The sequence below is a fragment of the Erythrolamprus reginae genome, chromosome 1 (genome assembly GCF_031021105.1).
Source record: "Erythrolamprus reginae isolate rEryReg1 chromosome 1, rEryReg1.hap1, whole genome shotgun sequence".
NCBI classification, from domain to species: Eukaryota; Metazoa; Chordata; class Lepidosauria; order Squamata; family Dipsadidae; genus Erythrolamprus; species Erythrolamprus reginae.
The window spans coordinates 121,293,225-121,309,678 of NC_091950.1; the positions used below are offsets into that span (position 1 = coordinate 121,293,225).

Consider the following 16,454-nt stretch of genomic DNA (forward strand, 5'->3'; position numbering starts at 1 on the left):
GCATAAACACAATTGTTCTGCCTTCATAGATAGCAGCCTTGCCCATAAACTGAGAAGGAAGCAAAGAATGATGATTATTCATTTTCAGATTTCCTTTGTGTTTTAAAGGGATTTTGTATCATTTCTGGAAATTGTAGCAAGTATCATCATCTACCGTACACAACTATAATTTCCCCACCTGTTTTAAAGTTTCTTATTTACATTTTCTATCTCAGTAGATAATGCACCTAGTTGACCTTGGCTGATTCAGGAAAAGGTAAGTAGGGTTCTTCCTGGTTAATAGTAGGTTGGAAGACTAGCTGTATGTTATGCTAGAAAGCCAAAAAGACTTTCAGCATCAGGCAGTGGAAAACTACTTCCATATTCTTGTCAAGACAACAACGCGTAGGATTCAGGCAAGCCCCAGGCCAGTAGTTCTTAAAACTAGGGGTAGTTATCTCTAAAGCTACTAGGGATAGTTACCTCTAAGACAGGGGTGTCTAACTGGATTTCATTGAGGGACACATCATGATTGTATTTGACCTTTGAGGGCGAAGATGGGAGTGGTCAGGGTGAGCATGGCCCGGTCGACATCACTCATGTTGGGGGAGCCTGTGGAGGACTGAGCACTCTGCCACCGAAAATGGGTTTCCAAGCTCCGTTTTCAGCTGTGACCGCCTACTGCAACCCTCTGCCAGCCAGAACAGAGCTCAGGAAGGCCCTTCCAAGCTGTTTTCTTTGGCAGAGGCACTATGGGCTGGTCCTTTGCTGTTTCCAGGGCAGATCTAAGCACCCCACGGGCCAGATACGCCCTCCCGGCTTGATGTATATCCTGGAGATAAAGAGAACCATTTTATTTGTTTGTTTGTAAATCAAAGATTGAGTTTTGGACTGCTGCTACTGAAATGCTTGTGTGAAACAATAGTCTGCTGCTAGTGGATTTAATGACATTCAACACTAAATATTTTAGTCTATATTTTAGTCAAACAGTTTAAGAACCAGTGTCCTAGGAACTTTGTTTGACTCAAGAGCATCTGTAGCTGCACTTTTCTATGGAGGAGATCTTGTCTGTGAAGAAGTAGATCTCCTAGGCAGTTTTGTAAAGTAGCTACAAAAAGAGATAAAAATATCAGCACATAACATCCAGAATAAAAGTAACAGCAAACACAAAATGCTCCATTTAAGCAAAAATGTAGATGTTAACTCTTACACTCAAAAGTTGCCAATGTGGGGCATCAGGCAAACCTTTCTGCAGAGAGCATTCCTCACTTGGAAAGACCTTTTCTGAAATAGGAACCCTCTTGCTTCATTTTGCTGTGGCATCTTAAGGTCCAAGAACGTGGGAATAGATGTGCCTTGAAATTCTTAAATTGATTTCACCGTCCAACCCTCTATTCATTTTGAAAATAGTTTTAGACCTCCGGATTCAGTGAGTAGATAAATTCTTCCATCACAAATAGCCAACCCATGTTACATCTTTCTTTTAAATAGATGCAGGAGTTGGATGAATGATGAGCAAATAGCAAGTGACTAAACAGGAACTATTACAGGATGGCCACCTGAGGTACACTGGGAAATCTTCCCACTGTTTATAAGAACAAGACTATGTTATCTCTCTTCCTCAGATGTATATTTTCTGAGTCAGCACTCATTGTATTTTCCAGACTGCCCATGACAGGTTGGGAAGGGGGGGGGGGGAGCTGTCATGTGTTTCCAGATAGTGACCTTAGTCAGTGAACGGCTTTTGAACAGAGCAACAAGTTCAGCTAAGCTGAAGTCAGTGGCTGTTTAGCATCCTTGACACTCAAAGTGGTAAAAGAGGAAATAAAGGAGAAGAAGCTGTTTGGCAACTCATGAGAAAAGAACACATTGGAAGTGTTCAAGAGGCAAAATAGCATCACACAATAGCATTTCCAACATTGGAGGAAGAACGGCAATCTGCCTGAAGCTCTCAGCCCTTTGATGTTACCAACAATGGCATTCCATGGTAGAACTGTCTCCGTTTTCTTCTCAATCTGGGTGGCAAACTTCATGGCACAAGACACAATTCGTCTGGAAGGTATGTTACCATAAATTGCTAGTTTTTCAACATATTCTGAATGTACCAAGGGAGGGTATGTTTTAAACAAAAATTGCAATATTATAAGTTATTTATAATATTATAACAGTTATTTCCAGGATCAGCAGGGTTGTTAGTTAGTAGTTAGATAGTTAGATAGTCAGATAGCCAGTTAGTTAGTTAGTTAGTTAGTTAGTTAGTTAGTTAGTTAGTTAGTTAGTTAGTTAGTTTAAAGAAACATTAAAGAAAACTTATGGCATCTTAAAGTCTAAGGAAAGTTTAATGGCCAAAGTTCTAGCAAAGTTGTAGCAAAGGAACCTCAATCTCCAGCCATTTTTGTTTCTCAAAATGGTAAATTGTAGTTAGGAAGAAGATGCTGTGTAAACTAGCACAGTGTAGCTGCAATGTGCAGAACGGATTTTATTTAATTCATTTATTTTTGCTCATTCAAATATCCTTTGTTAGTTGGTACAGTGTCTCCCTTCTAACAAAAATATGTCAGTTTAAGATAAGGATAGAATTTTCTAATTTTGTCATATGGTTAAAGGACTGTGGTAAATTAGGAGGCATGGAAGGGAGGGGAGGTATGGATAGGATGTCAAACGAAAACATGAAACAACTTTCTGTTCTGAGCACTTCCTGAATGAAAAATATTTCATATTACAAAAACAAGAATGTGTGTTCTGCTAGGTGATACATTGCAGTTTCATCATATAGTGAAATGAGAAATATATACACAGAATGTTAAAGGATCTTTTTTAGTGGGTTTTTGCTTTTGTATAGGAAGTATTAGCAACTTACTTTTTAAAAGAATGCTTCTTGCATTAAAAGTTCACTTTTTGCTACATTCATAATTTGTCTCAATCATCACACCTTTGAATCTATTCTTGTGGGATCCATTTAGTGGTGGTATTTTGAAGGATGGTTTTAGTTTACGGGTATCACCACTGTTGTGAATGCCTTTGTGTTGAGATATTAGAAAGTCTATAAACTCATTATTTTCTTGCTGTCAACAAATTCAATTTAGCCATACCAAAATTTCACTGGGAAAATTATATTCTTGTGATAGTAGTCAGTCAGCAGTGGCAGATGCCATTGTTGGCTGATCATATTAAAAAGACATTATAAGACAGTGGCAACAGGCTTACAGTAGAGATTTTTGAGCATTACTAGAGGGAAGAAAAGATTCACTTGTAAAGGACAGAAAGAAATTAAGAGTAATGCTAAGCTTACTGAAGTTAGAATACAGGTCTAAAGACAGAGTCTCAACCTTTCAATCGTTCTAATGTTATTGTAGGATTTGATCTTTCATCAATAATCTGAAGGGATTCTTCAAAGCTTTCATGGGCTTATTTTGTAAATCCCATAAAGGGGCATTGTCAGTGATTTCTCAAGGTTGAATACATGGTTTGGCCCACACCAAACTGTTTTTGCTCAATTCCACTGCCCAGATCTCATAGTGTATGGTAGTTGTGGTCGAGACGTTCCCTAGTAAATAAATGTGATTTTTGAAAGCAGCTCTTCCCTGTCCATGTCTGACGTTCAAAATCACCTTCTCCAACTGGATGCATTGAGCCACAATCTCTCAACCAATTGAATGTATAATGCTGTTCTAAGCATTATACTAATTGTAGAGACCTACATCTAAAGTATGTATGCACGACCACCATCTGTAATACAGTGATCCCTCGATTTTCGCAGCTTCAAACTTCGCGAAACGCTATACCACGGTTTTTCAAAAAATATTAATTAAAAAATACTCCACGGTTTTTTTGCTATACCACGGTTTTTCCCACCCGATGACGTCATACGTCATCACCAAGAGTCACTTCTCTGTCTTTTTCTCTTTCTTTCCTGTCATTCTCTGCTTCAATCATTTTCTCATTTCTCTTTTTTCTCCCTTTTTCTATAATTTTTCTCTCTTTCTCTACCTTCCACTCTCCCCCCTCTTGCTCTCTCTCTTTCTCCCCCTCTCTCTCACTCTCTTCCTTCCTTTCTCATCTTTCTTTCTCTCTCTCTTTCTCTATCTTGCTTCTTCCTCTCTCACACTCTCTTCCTCCCTCTCTCATCTCTTTCTTTCCTTCTCTCTCTTTCTCTATCTCTCCCCCTCTTGCTCTCGAGCGGCCAGGCGAACGGCGGGTGGCTGGGCGAATGGCGGGCGGGCGGCGGGTGGGCGGGCGGCGAGCGAGCGGGCGGGCGAACGGCGGGTGGCTGGGCGAACGGCGGCCGGGCAAGCGGCGGCCGGGCGGGTGCTGGGGGGGCGGGGGCAGCCGACATTCAAAGCAATCTTTGTCGGCTTCCGCACTTTCGTTGCTCCCTGCCCTAATTTCAAGCCCGGCTCCTTGTGCTGCCTTGAAAAAGGGTGCGTGGGGGTAGTTTTTGGCTGTCCATAGCCAAAAATGGTGTTTTTATTTCCGCGCCGCTATATCGCGGAAAATCGATTTTCGCGGGAGGTCTTGGAACATAACCCCCGTGAAAATCGAGGGATCACTGTACCTGAAGATCTCTATCGCTCACTTTAATATTAATGAATCAGGACCGATAAAGGTACATATTTTATAATGCAAATAAATATATAAATATTAAATATCCACTAGTAATCATCTTGATATATTTCTGATTATTTGCAGATATTCACATGTCAAACTGCAGAATTGCAGGTGTAACACTTGTTGCAGATAAGAGAAAAAATAATTTTAATTTTGCTGAAGCAGAATCAGTTTGCACGCAGCTGGGATTAACGTTAGCACACAAATCCAGGATTGAAGCTGCTTTGAAACATGGCTTTGAAACCTGCAGGTACAGAAAATCTTTCCAACATTTACTTTTAAATGTTTTATGCTAACGTATGTAAAAAAAACAAGGTACATGTTACCTTTTTAAATGCCGTTTTTAAAATAAAATATCATTATTATTACTACTCAGAAATAAATCAAGACTAGAAGCATGCAAACAATTAAAAATTAAATAGCCCCTCTTATTCTTAAAGCCGAAAAAGTTGATTATTTATTCTCAAATTAAATTTATTCCCTGTTATTCTCCACAGGTTCATATGCATAGTTTTAAAACCATTATGTATATTATTTGTGTGTAAATATGAATGAGTGTGGCTTCAGATATACAGGTACACTTGATCTTCATTTAAATATATACCTAATAATGTGCAATTTTTGCCACCTTGAAACGGAAACTGTCTATGCCAGAGCTGTCAAACTCCAGGCCCACTGGCTGGCCATGCCCAGTTTAGCGAAGGAGAAAAAGTCCCGATATGTCACATGAAGCCATGAGTTTGACACCGCTGTTCTATGCCTATCATAAACTTCTTAAAATTTTCCTCAGTTTTCCAAAAGATGAATAATCCTGTGTCACTGCACCTAACCTATACATTTTTAAATCTTTTTTTTTACTTTTTGCACAAAAGATTCAAGCTGTGGATTACACTTGGCATTTGAGTAAAGTGACCAGTGCAAATCAGGGGTGGGTTCTCCACCAGTTTGGGGTCGCACTGGAAGTATGTGTTTTGTACATGCGTGCTTGCTACACTAGTACGTTTACCCCCTTCGCTCCCAGATTAAATTGGTTTGCATATGCGCAGGAAGTTATTTTCACATAAAGTTGGCTCCGGTGGACAGATTTCAAGCTGTAGGACCGATTTGGGTGTGTTTCCAGCAGGCCATCGCTGCCGGTTTGGTGAGTGGGGGGAAATTCCCACTACCAGTTCTAGAGAACCGGTCCAAAGTGGCAGGAAACCACCTCTGATGCAAACTCCCCCAAATGAAAAATAATGGTTAAGACAAAAACAAACATCTATTGACTTTAATTTAAAATAAATTAAAATTAATAGCCTTAATTATTATTTATCATGTATTTTACCATGCAATTAAATCTGGCCCCCCTGACTAATAATTGTGATACATGATGTGATTGTACCGCTTGATTGAGTAATACATAGGGTTTTTAGCTATAGTTCTTTAAATGTACAGTATTAGATTTGTACTGTACGCTGTGTTTTTATATTTACTCTGTGAGCCGCCCCGAGTTTTCGGAGAAGGGTGGCATACAAATCTAATTAATAATAATAATAATAATAATAATAATAATAATAATAATAATAATAATAATAATTTCATAGCTTTCCCCTTTCGAAACATTAAAACCTAGAACTTTTGGAGAGACTAGGAAGACCACAGCCAAAGGAAGGAGCCAAAGGAAGGAGACCTTTGATTGTGGACTCCAAAATTTAACTTTGAAAAAAATCATTTCCTTCTGAGTAAATAAGAGTTCACTGAGAAATTAACCTTAAATATGATATTTCAGGACTGAACAAGGAAGGTGGAATCATAAAACCAAAACATAATATTTGGGAAGAATGCTAGCTGGGGAATTCTGGGAATTAAAACCAACAAATCTTCAAGCATCCAATGCTGAGAAAAATTGTTCTATATTGTATATATAAACTTTGAAAAGTGACACTTCGTTGTTGCTAAGGTCATATATCTAACAGGAAAAAATGCTTTTCACTCTAGTTTTGGCTGGGTAGCAGAAGGCTACGGTGTAATTTCTCGGATAATTGCAAATGAAAAATGTGGGCAGAATAAAACTGGGGTTAACATCTGGAGGATGCACCTAGACAAGAGAGCTCGTGTTTATTGTTACAATTCTTCAGGTAAGTGGGATATGGATTATAATTTATTTATTTATTTGTTCAATTTTTTATGCCGCCCTTCTCCTTAGACTCAGGGCGGCTTACAACATGTTAGCAATATCACTTTTTAACAGAGCCAGCCTATTGCCCCCACAATCCAGGTCCTCATTTTACCCACCTCGGAAGGATGGAAGGCTGAGTCAACCTTGAGCCGGTGATGAGATTTGAACCGCTGACCTTCAGATCTACAGTCAGCTTCAGTGGCCTGCAGTACAGCACTCTACCTGCTGTGCCACCCCGGCTCTTATTAGCTATTATAATATTTAGTATCAGAATCTCTCCTAAAAGAGAAGGTAATAATGATTGTAGAAATTTCTGTACTGCTAATACAGTGATGGTGAAACTTTTAGACACCAAGTGTCCAAACTGCATGCATGCCCAAACTGAAAGGTGTGAGAGCACACGTGAACATGTGTATGCACGGACATGTGCACATGTGCAGCAGAGACCAAGGGGAGGCAGGGCATCCAAACACTCACAAACTCAGTCCAACATCAAGCGGATTTTCTAACCAACTTCAAGCGGCAGCCAAAAGTTCAACAGCAGCTATCTACCATATTTAAATGCAGAAATTAAATGAAATTACTTTACACTGATCTAAATGAATCCTGTCCCATTTAGAAACAATCAGTGAAGCAGGGAGGAAGAATTATGACAGCAGCTACTTCCAGAACTTAATCGTATTAAGATAAGCCTAACAAAGTGCTAAGTCTGACAGATACTGCAGCATCAGATCTCTCTAGGGCAGTGATGGTGAACATTTTTTTCCTCAAGTGCCGAAAGAGCGTGTATCCGCACTATCGTGCATGCCAGAGGGCCCACACCCATAATTCAGTGTCCAGGGAGGGGAACTTCCCCTGCCACCCGGAGGCCCTCTGGGGGCCAGAAACGGCCTGTTTCCCTACTTCTGGTGGGCCCAATAGGCTCGTGTTTCACCCTCCCCAGGTTCCAAAGGCTTTCCTGGAGCTTAGGGAGGGTAAAAATGCCATCCCCCATCCCCCCAGGCTCTCTGGAAGCAAAAAACGACCTCCCAGAGCCTCTGTGTGAGCCGAAAATCAGCTGGCCAGTACACACATGCACATTGGAGCTGAGCTAGGGCAACGGTTTGCGTGCCATCCGTGTGCCACCTGTTCTAGGGCAATCTAATAGGACTACTCTATTGCTTTTTAGCTATGTAAATTAACAATTAGTAAGACATCCCTTGCATTTTGTTATTTTTTTAAATGTGCATCAGGTAGCATCAACAAATCTCACTGCACTGTTTTCTTGTCTTCTTTTCAGATACGTGGATTAATTCATGCATCCCAGAAGAAAGCACAGTTTCAGTACCAGACAGTTCCACTGAGATGAACTCTACTTTAGCAGTCTCATTTCAGGACACCTCCGCAGGGGTTGACACAAGTCAAACCCAAACCTCATTACAACGAACGCAAAAAAACTTAAAGTACCGCATCAAATGTGTAACAGAAATTTTGCCACCTGAACCTACTCCCGAGAAGGAAAATCTGCTTTTCACTGATAAACGAACTGCATTTAAAAACGAGAGTGTCCCATTTGGAGGTAATAGCCTTGAGTTTCATGGTTTTATGTTAGAGAGCGGACAAAGGAACCCCTCAGTTTAAAACTTCTACTGGTTTAGAGGAGAACTTAAAAAGTGTTCTCTTGCGGTGATAAGATGAATCAAACCACTATAACTAGAAATGTAATCTTTTGACATGTTTCAAGCTACCAACGGCACTTCCAATTCTACAATCCAAATAAGGCAATTGAGAGCTGCTCTAAACAGAGTGGCTGGAGAGTTGCTACTCCAAATTTTAAATCTGGATGCACTAGGTTGTTGCTTTCCACATTCAACATTTCTCTTCCAGCTGCCTGACTTAGAAGATAGATATCTTTTCAATAATTATAAGTAAACAATGTACACGAAGAGCTATACTAAAGTAGTATAAGAAAGTATTATTAGTTGGATTTTTTTCATCCTCTCAATTAGAAAACTCTTTGTAATTCAATTAGGGTCTACATAAAAAAGGACTGAAATCTAAGACAATCCCCCCCCCCCTTGGGCCATGTTATTGGGCCATGTTATTATTGCCACTTCTATCACTCCTACTACTTACTATTAATACTAAAGTGGCAGCTGTTATTTGTCGAGTTACTCCTTAGTCAGCCTCCTGTGCTGGTTTCATTTCTAAGAATGTTCGGAATACATTCAGAAAATAGAAATGAGGGATTAACACAGTTACGTCTGTATAGCTGAAAACCCTCAAAAGTATTTTGGAAAGTGCAAGAAAGAGCTCTGGCATAAGAGAGGGCATGGGGAGGAAAGAGGATGCCTTTTAGTCAGTATGTTGACTCCTGGTGACTACCTGGACCAATCCCTACAGTTTTCTTAGGAAGATTTCAGAAGTGGTTTGCCATAGCCTGCTTCCTACAGCTGGGAGAAAGTGACTGGCCTAAGGTCACCCAGTTGGTTTTCAAGCCTCAAGTGGAATTAGAACTCACAGCCCTCTGGTTTCTAGCCTGGTGCCCAAGCCACTATACCAAACTGGTTGTCTAACAGGGGACACTGATCATTGCAAATAGGAGCAATTGTTCTCTCGTCCAATTTAGATATATGTGTGGATTTGTTAGCTGTGAGATGTTTTTTGTGTTGTGCATGTTGGACTCTGAAACTCAATCTATTCCACTTCCATAGATTTTTCAGCAGGTTACATTAATATTAGCCTCATCAATTTGTCTTCAGGAAAAGGATGTTTGCTTAGTTTTTTCAAAGAAATCAATTCTGGCTAAAGCAGGGACAACCTTCTAAGCTAATGATGGCTAACTTTTTTCTCGCCATGTGCTGAAAGCATATGCCAGCACCAGTGAAGGGCTACCAAATTTTTTACTACCACACTGTGGGCGTGGCTTATGCAGGACGCCCTGCATTTTCTCTCAACATCTTGTTGTGCAAATTAGGAGTTCTGGGGTGGAGCTCCATTTTCGCTACCCCACTGCGTTCCCACCCACCCCATTTGGGCAGCAGCCCACCCCTGGCCCCGCCCCCTGCCCATCCCGCAAATCAGATGGACAGGAGCAGTGAAGGGCTACCAATTTTTTTACTACCACACTGTGGGCGTGGCTTATACATTTTCTTACAACATCTTTCAGTGCAAATTGGGTGCTCTGGAGTGGAGCTCCATTTTTGCTACCACACTATATCCCCCCACCCCGTCCGGGCAGTACCCCACCCCCCTGGACAGGAGGCACGCATGCACATGCGTGGTGGGGCTAATCTGAGCAACAGCTCACACGCCCACAAAAAGGTGTCTGCGTGCCAGCTGCTGCATGAGTGCCATAGGTTCAACATCACAGTTTTAAGCCATAAAAATGTTTGTCTGTTTTTCAGCCAAGATTCTGAACAAAATTAACAGTTTCAAAAGTTTCTTTAAACAAAATAATAGCAATATTACTAATAAGCTGTTTCTCTAAATTCTAGTATTAAAAAATCTAAAATTAAAAATGCTTCAATTTTACTTGGTGAAAATAAGCAACAGCAGCAGGAAGGTTCCAACTAGTACCTGAAGTCAGACAATACAGTTAGCGAGGAACAAATTATTGAAAGATGTTTATCCATCCTATGAGGGCAGAGGAGTTGGCAAGCAAACACATTCACAACTAAATTGTGGCAATGTTGTCTATTGCAACATTAAAACCAAATTTGGTCTGTGTTTAGTTGTTGATAAATACACAAGGATACAAAACTAATCTTGAAACCAGAATAATTAGACTTAATCCCAGTTCAGATCCAGTAAGAAATTATGCTTAATAAAATAACAGAATTGAAAAGGATCTTGGAGGTCTTCTAGTCCAGCCCCCTGCTCAGGCAGGCAACCCTATACCATTTCAGACAAATGGTTGTCCAATCTCTTTTTTAAAACTTCCAGTGTTGGAGGATAACTAGTTGGAATAATGACCCAATTCACGCTCAAATTCAAAAGCTATCATAGCAAAGTATATTTCATAAAACACAATTCTTTAATACAAGAGTTAACTCAATGGAATGTGATGCTGGCTGCAGTCTCTCATTAGCAATAGATAATGGGACTGCGGGAATAAATCTCTCATTCTGATGATTCTTCTTTGATCAATTACTTATGCAATCCAAAGACATTTTACAGCTCAAAACAAAACCAGGAATCAACAATCCAGAGGAATAGGAAAGTCTTTCTGCTTCCATGCTCTGTCCTCCATTACGAATGTTGTTTTTCCACATCCCTTTCCTCATCAGCCAGTCTATGTATACCGTCAGGGTGTGGTCAAATGTCCCATAGAGATATTCAACACCTATGATCTCTTCTATAGAAATATTCATGCCTGGATTTCATCCTCCTAATTCTGGATCTAATAGAGCAGTGATGGCAAACCTATGGCAGGGGTGCCACAGGTGGCACGCGGAGCCATATCTGCTGGCACTCCAGTCTTTGCCCTAGCTCAGTTCCAACATGCATGTGTGTGCCAGCCAGCTGATTTTTGGCTCACACAGAGGCTCTGGGAGGCCGTTTTTGGAGGAGGGTGTTTTTACCCTCCCCAGGCTCCAGGGAAGCCTTTGGAGCCTGGGGAGGGTGAAAGATGAGCCTACTGGGCCCACCAGAAGTTGGGAAACAGGCCATTCCCAGCTTCTAGAGGGCCTCCAGGGGGCGAGGGAAGCTGTTTTTGTCCTCCTCTGGCATTGAATTATAGGTGTGGGCGTTCACGCATCCACAATAGCATGCGCCCACACTCTTTTGGCACCCGAGGAAAAAAAGGTTCGCCATCACTGTGATAGAGTGTCCTTCTCCTCTAAGTCCCATTATCCTCTGACTCAAACACTACCACAACTAGGGGTGCTATACCCTCCTGTGGTCCCTCTATCTCTGACTCCCCTCCCTCTCACTCTCAGACTCAGGTGGCAAGAGCATGGGCCTGCAATGCCAGTACTCCTCCATCTCCTGGTCTTCAACATCCATGAGCAGCTGAGCCGGAGGTGGACCACTCACAACAATGTCAATGCCATTCTGTATCTTGAGCCTATTTTCTGGAGCGTTGTTGGCTATTCCTGTCATCTTGGTGTCATCGGCAAATTTGATGAATTCTCCATCTATCCCCTCATCTAAATCATTGATGAAGATATTGAAGAGTATTGGGCCTAAGACAGAGCCTTGGGATACCACCATTATCACCCCACTTCCCTCTATGTTCACTTGCTAATTTCTTCTTGTTTGTAGAATGTACATCTATGAATACTGGAGGGGGGGGGAGCCATTTTGAATTTTTTCTCAGAAAACATTAATACTGCCACCAGAAATTTAAAAAAAGATTGTTTAGTCTCCACGATTTCAAAGTTATCTATTTCTTCTTTCCAGCTGTTCCTATCGTGCTTTTGGCGCTTGCCCTCTTCTTTTGTACAGCTGCAGTGGTTTTAGCTGTCTGCTATATCAAAAAGTAAGTAAAATTCATGCACATACATGAATTTCCACTAGCAACATATACAACATGTAGATGCTAATGCTAACTTTTCATCTGTAATAGGACTTGGGCATTCTTCTCCCTGTATAGAGAATGTTTTTAAGTCAGTTAGACTGCTGGCTTTAATCATTAAATACCCATGCCTTGTTGATGCAGCATAAGCATAAATAAGGCATACACATGTATGAATGTATAACATTCTCAGATAGAAAAATCTGCAACCTCTCAACAGCACAATGTCTCTCAAATTCAGTTTTTTTCCCCAGCTCCTGCCTCACAACCCAAGGTGTCTGAGTTTTAGGGGCAACAGAGCAAATATTTTTTCCTACATCTCTTAATAAAATAAAAAAAATTGATGTGGTTTATGGTAAAACCTTGTTTTTGTTGTAGCAGATGAAAAGGCTTTCAGAAAAATGTTTCTGAAATATCAATTACTGACACATCATGGTTTTATTTTAATTTAATATATTATGAAATCTATTACATATTATAAATATATATACTGTGTGTGTGTGTGTTGTACACACACACACACACACACACACACACCAGCAGTGAGTTGTTCCTGGTTTGGCCCAGTTCAGCAAAGCAGTAGTGGTGGCAACAGGAGGCTCTGCCCACCCACCCAGGATGCCTCTGTACATATGACTTGATCAAAGTGTATAAATCATGCATGGGATAGAAAAGGTGAATAGATAAAAAATCTTTTCTCTATCACACTATGCTAGGACGAGGGGGCACTCCCTAAAGCTCATAGGTAAGAAAGCGAGGACAAATCAAGGGAAATATTTCTTCACCCTGGTTTGTCGAATTCACTTCCAGAAGAGGTCATGACAGCTGTCAGCCTTGATAGCTTCAAGGCAGGATTAGACAGATTCATGGATGCCAAGTGTTTCGGTGGTTATTGAAACGGATGTCCATGTGCTGCCTCTATGTTGGTTGAGGCAGGCAGGATTCCCTTGAGTGCCTCTTGTTGGGGGTCAAGGGAAAGGGAGGGTCTTGCCTTCTCTTTCTGCTCAAGATCCCCATGGACAATTGGTGGGCCACTGTGTGACACATAATGCTGGACTCGATGGGCTTTGGCCTGATTCAGCATGGCTCTTCTTAGGTTCTTATGTGCAGAAGCGTCACACATGTGTGCAAGCATGCGCAAGACCACAAGCGAGCTGGTAGCAACAGGATGTACGTGTATGTATGTTTGTGTGTGCGTGTGTGTGTGTGTATAAAATCAAGCCTCCCACTGAGATAGAGATATATAGATTTATGCAGATGCTTTATTTAAACTAAATTTATGTAACAGTGATTACATGAGCTTTGTAGGTGCCATATGCTAAATAAATAATGAGCCGGAGTGGCGCAGCAGGTAGAGTGCTGTACTGCATGCCAATGAAGCTGATTTGTAGATCTGTAGGTCAGTGGTTCAAATCTCATCACTGGCTCAAGATTGACTCAGCCTTCCATCCTTCCGAGGTGGGTAAAATGAGGACCTGGATTGTGGAGGCAATAGCCTAGCTCTGTTAAAAAAGTGCTGTTGCTAACATGTTGTAAGCCGCCCTGAGTCTAAGGAGAAGGGCGGCATAAAAATTGAATGAATGAATGAATGAATGAATGAATGAATGAATGAATGAATGAATGAATGAATTTCAAGTAAGTGCTGTTCAAGATACAATAATGGCTTTCATTTCTAGAATTTCTGTATGGCGTTTAATTGTTAATCAATTTTCTTTTTCAATTTAATGAAAGGTACAAGAAAACATCTCTATTTTCAAGCAAGGAGAAGAAAGATGAAATGGAAACCAAGAACCTCAAAGAACCAAATGCAAAAAACCAACCTCCAGAGCAGGGCCTAAATAATGGGAAAAAGGAAGAAGTGGAAGTGAAGTCTGAACTGCCAGTAAAATGTTTGGAAGCAGAAGTTTAAGGCAGAGCATCTCAATGAACAAATGCCACATGAACAAATGGCAGAAACTAACAGTTTATACATTGGTAATTGTATATACAGTGTTCCCTCGATTTTCGCGGGGGTTGCGTTCCAAGACTGTCCGTGAAAGTCGAATTTCCGCGAAATAGCGGTGCAGAAGTAAAAACACCATTTTTGGCTATGGACAGCCAAAAACTACCCCCACGCACCCTTTTTCAAGGCAGCGCAAGGAGCCGGGCTTGAAGTTGGGGGCGGGGAGCAACGAAAGTGCGGAGGCTGGCAAAGATTGTTTTGAATGTCGGCTGCCCCTGCCCCCCCAGCGCTTCTGGCCCCCTCACCGCTACCCCCCGCCGGCCCGATCCACTCCTCTCACTGGCTTTCTTGGGACACAGGTCCTCCTGCAGCAGCGCTGGTGGCTACGGCTTCTCATCCTCCTCATTCGGCCGCTAGCCGCTCTGAGCGTTTTGAGATTGCCCGCCTCGCCCCTCTCACAGTCCCTTAGCTGAGAGCACTTTCGTCCCAGCTATCAGCGAGTGGGCTGCAGGAGAGGCGGGGCAGGCGTTCTCACAGAGAGGGAGAGAGAGGGGGAGAAAGAGAGAGAGAGCAAGAGGGGGGAGAGTGGAAGGTAGAGAGAGAGAGAGAAATGATAGAAAAAAGGGGAGAAAAAAATAGAAATGAGAAAATGATTGAAGCAGAGAATGATAGGAAAGAGAGAGAAAGAGAGAGAAGTGACTCTTGGTGATGACGTATGACGTCATTGGATGGGAAAACCGTGGTATAGAAAAAAAAACCGCGGAGTATTTTTTAATTAATATTTTTTGAAAAACCGTGGTATAGCCATTTCGCGAAGTTTGAACCCGCGAAAATCGAGGGATCACTGTATTGCCAAAATCAATATCAGGCGTGTCATACAAACATTTCACATCTCATATATGTTAGCTTATACATTGTCAATATAGGAATGATCTTCCTTACAATAACATCTGTACAGCTCATATTTTCAGTTTTGTTGCAAGCCTTTTGTTACAAGGAAGCGACAATATTTTTTTCCCCAAAACATAAATTCAGACATGCAACTCAAACAAACAAATAAAAATGGATATATATATTTTGTTATACAAAGAATGCCATGGAGAAACTTGAATATGTGAACTAGATTTAACAGAGAAACTGTTCCTGTATTTTTCAAATGATGGTAACTTTAAAATAGTATGTCTTTACTGAGAGGTTATCACCGAAGTTTGAAAGCATAAAGAATGATGGAAAAGAACAAAGAGAAGAGTCTAATTCACACGCAGATAAATCCAGCACAAATTGTTACATAGCCATAAAAAATTATGTTTCTTGTGATTCCAGTCTCTGTCTCTTCCTACATTCTTTTCAGAAATCTAACAAATCATATGCATGTTTATGTAGAAATATGTTCCACTTTATTTCCTCAACTTACCATCTAGTATGATCCAAACTGGTATATAAAATATCTCTGTAATTTGATTGTTGTGGCTGTTATCATAATATACATGAAAATACATTTATCAGGATTTCATTGAAATAAACAAAAATTGCATAATTATTTAATATTGTAAATTGATACAAAGTTATATATATAAAAAGTTATATATACTCATCTTTTTCAACAGCTGAATTTGTTCATAATTACTTTCCAATGATGGACAGATTCATCTGAACAACTATAGAAATAAGCTTGATATTATATGGAGAACTTCTAGAAATACACAAAATACTACATTCATGCTTTTAATTACTGTATGTGCCTTGACAAATCATTTCATTGTCTACTTATATTATAAGTAAAACTTTGATTTATTTATTAGATTTGTATGCCGCCCCTCTCTGAAGACTGATATTGAGGTGGGAGCCACAAACTATTGTCCCGAGGGCTGCAGTTGGCTCGTGGGCCATGAGTTTGAGACCCCTGAGAGCAGAAGGGCCATGTGATATAATGTTGGTTTATAAGGACTTCGTTAAAAAATCATGCAAAACGAAGACAATCTGAGTTTTAGAGACACTTTTGTGTCATTGACTTGTTGATTCAGGGTCTGATGCATGTATGCAGACCGGAAATTACTTGACTGTGGCACACTTGGATCCTGTAAAATGAGAATTTCAAGAATCTGGAATTAATCTTTTGCCTGGTTTTTGCACGTTGTTTCCAATAAGCACTATTGTGGGTTTGCACTGGCGCTCATTGTATGCAATGGCCCAAATGTGCTTTTTCAAGAGGCAACTGGAAATTTCTTGTTTTTCTTTAAAGAAATTTTGCTTCTTATCCCAGAACCTCC

General features: G+C 40.7%; 1 protein-coding gene across 2 annotated transcripts; it reads left to right on the forward strand.

The window, feature by feature from the left end:
• The first annotated feature begins 1,492 nt into the window (after window positions 1–1,492).
• On the forward strand, window positions 1,493–15,724 carry LYVE1 (lymphatic vessel endothelial hyaluronan receptor 1). Of its 2 annotated transcripts, XR_011560027.1 has the most exons (7): window positions 1,596–2,038; window positions 4,669–4,837; window positions 6,565–6,704; window positions 8,025–8,303; window positions 12,128–12,206; window positions 13,974–14,222; window positions 15,023–15,724. XR_011560027.1 is itself a non-coding variant. In XM_070763225.1 (6 exons), exons 1-6 carry the CDS (start codon window positions 1,942–1,944, stop codon window positions 14,149–14,151), a joined length of 942 nt encoding a protein of 313 aa, XP_070619326.1. In that variant the 5' UTR covers window positions 1,493–1,941; the 3' UTR covers window positions 14,152–15,724. The 2 variants fall into 2 exon arrangements, 1 of the variants encoding a protein (XP_070619326.1); XM_070763225.1 differs by having other exon boundaries at window positions 1,493–2,038; window positions 13,974–15,724.
• The last annotated feature ends 730 nt before the right edge of the window (window positions 15,725–16,454 follow it).

Bases quoted from the DNA above. Each gene is read 5' to 3' on its own strand.
- LYVE1 (XM_070763225.1), top strand. From the start codon at position 1,942: ATGTTACCAACAATGGCATTCCATGGTAGAACTGTCTCCGTTTTCTTC. The intron at 2,039-4,668 runs GTATGTTACCAT...GATTATTTGCAG, and splicing joins AGACACAATTCGTCTGGAAG to ATATTCACATGTCAAACTGC. The intron at 4,838-6,564 runs GTACAGAAAATC...TTTTCACTCTAG, and splicing joins CATGGCTTTGAAACCTGCAG to TTTTGGCTGGGTAGCAGAAG.